This window comes from Lolium rigidum, chromosome 3 (genome assembly GCF_022539505.1).
Source record: "Lolium rigidum isolate FL_2022 chromosome 3, APGP_CSIRO_Lrig_0.1, whole genome shotgun sequence".
Lineage (NCBI taxonomy): Eukaryota > Viridiplantae > Streptophyta > Magnoliopsida > Poales > Poaceae > Lolium > Lolium rigidum.
The window spans coordinates 64,126,391-64,130,722 of NC_061510.1; the positions used below are offsets into that span (position 1 = coordinate 64,126,391).

Consider the following 4,332-nt stretch of genomic DNA (forward strand, 5'->3'; position numbering starts at 1 on the left):
TGAGCGCCGAAAGAGCACAAACCGAACCATGTAAAACCAGGTGTAAAGGGGCAGTTTTTTTCCCCACTATCCAAATCCAAAGACCATAATTTTACAGAGCCTTAATGGCGCAGTTAATTGCTCCCACGCATAGCAGCGACCCAATGATATATGCTCCACTCCCCGTCGCGGCCGGGCGGCGCTTCATCAATTCTTTTAACGTAGTAGGGCTAAATTTCAGGGGAATTCAAAGGGCAAAATTAAACCGCCAAACCCTTTCTTTGGATTAATTTGGACCTCTTCTTTTCTCTCTGCATATCATATGCCTCTTGCCGATCGAAACGACTGTTATCCAAGCACGACCTTTTTCTGTACGTGGAGCTGCCCCACACGTGATTCAGGAGAGATCGAACGGTCTGGGCGTGAGTTATAGCTTTTAACCCCTGAATTCCTCGAAAGCTTTATGTCAAAAAGAAAGAATCCTGGGTCGCTTCAATTCTGGTGCGAGGAGGCGAAGTTCAAGGGATTTGATTATTTGTATTTACAAACAGGTCCCTTAGCTAGGCGTATGTTTTGGCCGTTTATATATAGGCGCGCTAACCGCCATGGCCGCCCACTTTCTCCTCCTTCCCGGCCCCGGGAGCACAGAGCTAGTGCAACCAGGTACACTAGGAGCAGTAGGGATACGGTTACCATCCAGCGAGGCCTCATGGGAGACGGCAAGGTGGAGATCCGGGAGTATGACCCGTCGGACCGCGCCGGCACCGAGGCCGTCGACGGAGAGTGCGAGCTCGGCCAGCCCGGCGGGATGTCCCTCCACGCCGACCTGCTCGGCGACCCCCTTGCCCGCATTCGACACTCGCCGGCGTTCGTCATGCTGGTAGGTGTATACTGTGGACCTGTGTTCCTATGTACTGCCGCATCAATCGGTGGAGAGATGCAACGGCCGTGCCGCTCGCTGCTTACAGTTACCCGTCGCGAAGAGCAAGCAGCGAGCTGATTTGGATCGTTTGATTTCTCCTGCTGCTGGTAGTGGGTTGCTTTAATCACTGAACTGTTTTGATTTGGACATGGAAGGTAGCTGAAACGTCTGTCCCTGGCGGGCGGCGGATCGTCGGCGTCATCCGCGGCACGGTCAAGTCCGTCGCCACCGGCAAGAGCTGCCCAGGCGCCCCAGCCCTCGCCAGCGTCGGCTACATTCTCGGCCTCCGCGTCTCGCCTTCCCACAGGTAACAATTCAATCCATCTTTTCCTCGTCCGTGACAATTGCGCGCCTATGCGCGTGCACTGTAGCATTGAATCGGCGCGTGCCGGCGTGCCCAAGAAACTAATGGAGACGCGTGATCGATCGGTGCATGCAGGAGGAAGGGCATCGCGCTGAGCCTGGTGCGGCACCTCGAGCGGTGGTTCTCGCTCATGGGCGCCGAGTACGCCTACATGGCCACGGACAAGTCCAACGAGCCGTCGGTCCGCCTCTTCACGGCGCGGTGCGGCTACTCCAAGTTCCGGACGCCGTCGCTCCTCGTGCACCCCGTGCACGCGCACCGCCTCCGGCCGCCGCGCCGCGCCAGAGTTTTCCCCCTGGACGCGCGCGAGGCCGAGCTGCTGTACCGCCGCCGGTTCGCGCATGTCGAGTTCTTCCCGGACGACATCAGCGCCGTCCTCGGAAACAAGCTCTCCCTGGGCACCTTCCTCGCCGTCGTTGACCACGGGTACCAGTGGCACGGGGTCGAGCAATTCCTGGCGTCGCCGCCCGCGTCGTGGGCGGTGGCGAGCCTGTGGGACTGCGGCGGCGTGTTCCGCCTGGAGATGCGCGGCGCGTCGCTCCTCCGCCGAGCCGCAGCGGCCGCGAGCAGGGCGCTGGACCGCGCGGCCAAGTGGATGCGCGTGCCGTCAGTCCCTGACTTCTTCCGCTCGTTCGCCGGCTGGTTCGCGTACGGCCTAGGCGGCGAGGGCGCCGACGCACCGGTGGCCGCGGAGGCGCTGTTCGCGACGTTCGTGAACATGGCGCGCGGCAGGGCGGCAGCCGTGGCAGTAGAGGTGGCCGCCCTCGACCCGCTCCGCCTCCGGTTGCCGCACTGGCGAAGCTTGTCGTGCCCGGAGGATCTGTGGTGCATGAAGCAGCTGCGAGGCAGCACCGACGGCTGGGATTGGGCCAAGTCAGCACCTGGGCTGTCCATCTTCGTGGACCCCAGAGAGGTGTGATTGACTCGGTAGCGACCGTAACTAGACCAGCTAGAGCTAGGGGTTTAGCTTGGATTTAGCAATTTCTTTTCTATGGTTAGTTTTGGTAGTCCAGATTTTGTAGGACTCTTTTTTTAGGTTGTAGAAACCGTTGGAGGCTGTGAACCGATCGATCGATCCGTCGAATCGACGAGAAAGAGATGCGACAGAGACGGCGAAAGCATGTTCAATGAGATATTGTCAAGCAGTTACTAGATGCTAATCTGAGAGTAATGCGCAAATTATAGCGGAGCCAAATACCTACCGGCGAGTTTTCCGCGGTTGATATTTTGTTAAGACCTAATTTTAAATCCGCCTTAAGTTAGTGTTTCTTTTACTCATCAGGATGGGGCGGTCTGTCAGTTAAATTTGCTACTACCTACAAGCAGCAATAACAAAATGAAAAAGAAGTGAGCCTCTCTTAGTTGGTTTGGAAAATAGGTGTACAACCTAGCTAGCCAGGTTTGAGTCGCCACGAATGTCAAATTAAGTTCTTGTTATTTATATACAAAAATTAATGTAGTAGCTTTCTCTACCTCATTCCTATCAAAAATAAAAGTAATAAACAATGTAAGCCCAAAGCGATAAAACCTATTTTAGGAGATTAAAATTACAAGTCTCTAAATTAAACGTCGATGAAGTGTCTAATCGCCATGCTCGAGTTGGCTCGACAAATAAAAGCCGTTAGGATAACTACGTTGGTGACAGTGTTGCGCCATCGCTTTTTTCTCCTCGTGCGGCATATCGATCCGCCGCATGCTCTCGTACGTGGCACCTAAATTGAAACGCATCGGTACACTAATAGACATCACAAAATTTACTGTTGTGATACATATAAGTGCGGCATGTAATTGTGCAGTCTTTGTAGATATTTTACGGCATCTAAATTATTCACATTCAATAGTCCATAATCAAGCTCATTCTGATAGTAATTCCATTTTATTAAGATATAATTTTTCATTAACATTTCAAAAATAAAATTCTTACACTTTTGCTGATTAGTGCTCGTCTGTACTAATCTTAAGATAGTACACTAATTAGAAGAGGGATTCATACCCTCTTTGTTCTCCCAGCCTAAACTAATTGCAGTTTAGTTCAAATCTTGGTTGTAGATGGTGAATAGGCTTCATCCTCCACCGATGTCTTTGAGCATCTCTTCATTTGGCGGCGGGTTGCACGGAGCGAGTACATCATGGCGGATGTGCAACTTCTGCGCGGTGGATCTGATAGAAACATAGCGTGATCAAAGAATAGGAAGAAGAACGACATGAAAAGCGATTTGTACATGGGATGCAGCCCTCGGTGTAGCCCTATACGCCGAGGGTCCATAGACGACGGCCACCATCGGCGTATAGGGCTATGCCGAGGGCTCGGGACCGTCAGCGTAGAGCGCCATTCCTGTAGTGAACATTCAAGAAAGACTTGGCCAAGCTGTAGTCTTCTTCCATATGATTTTGGGATTTGGGCGAGCCTAATCAATGCGGATTTGGGATCACGGTCTAGGATTAGTGGTTCAACATTTTGGAGTACGACAGCCGTGCAGTGAGGACTTGGGACTTAGAAGTGGGGTAACTGTTACACTTATATCTGGGAGTGGGGAGTGTTGGATAATTATGCACAATTTTCATGATTAATTCCAGAATATTAAGCATGACAACGAAAACTACTAACATGTGAAACTCAAACATACTAGATGCATTAATCAACATGAATAGTAGTAGGGTAAACAATACAACATCCATCGCTAACCAGATTGAGATATGCCGCACGTACCGCTCTGGTGGTGGTGGTGGTATAGTAGTCGCCGATGCATCAGTAATGTTGTTGATGACAGCGTTGTTGACGACGGGTCGAAGTAGACGGTGTTGAAGACGACGGTAGGCAGCACCGCACGACTTAGACGGAAGACGACCAGCGATGAAGAGCTTGAGCAGTCGCACAAAGCGCTTCCCAAAAACCTTATTCGCCCTCTCATGTATAGGATCACGAAGGCGAGCGGTTCCGGAGACCTGCTCTCCCGTGCGCCGGTGCACGCCGGTGAGCGGGATGGAGTACACTACGATGGTGGTGCAAGCAGAGGGATGTGGCAAAACCCTAACTCGTGTATCAGATGTGTTTCTTCGGTAGCCG

The 4,332-nt window shown here is 52.3% G+C and overlaps 1 protein-coding gene across 1 annotated transcript; it reads left to right on the top strand.

Moving 5' to 3' along the window:
* The first annotated feature begins 615 nt into the window (after positions 1-615).
* On the top strand, positions 616-2,425 carry LOC124696470 (probable N-acetyltransferase HLS1-like). Its single transcript, XM_047229198.1, has 3 exons — positions 616-859; positions 1,057-1,208; positions 1,341-2,425. The coding sequence occupies exons 1-3, from the start codon at positions 689-691 to the stop codon at positions 2,182-2,184; spliced, it is 1,167 nt and encodes a 388-aa protein (XP_047085154.1). The 5' UTR covers positions 616-688; the 3' UTR covers positions 2,185-2,425.
* The last annotated feature ends 1,907 nt before the right edge of the window (positions 2,426-4,332 follow it).

What these genes read in the sequence shown, in the direction of transcription:
- LOC124696470 (XM_047229198.1), top strand. Translation starts at nt 689, where the DNA reads ATGGGAGACGGCAAGGTGGAGATCCGGGAGTATGACCCGTCGGACCGC. An exon ending in CGCCGGCGTTCGTCATGCTG is followed by an intron (nt 860 to 1,056) that starts GTAGGTGTATAC and finishes TGGACATGGAAG; the next exon opens with GTAGCTGAAACGTCTGTCCC. An exon ending in CGCGTCTCGCCTTCCCACAG is followed by an intron (nt 1,209 to 1,340) that starts GTAACAATTCAA and finishes CGGTGCATGCAG; the next exon opens with GAGGAAGGGCATCGCGCTGA.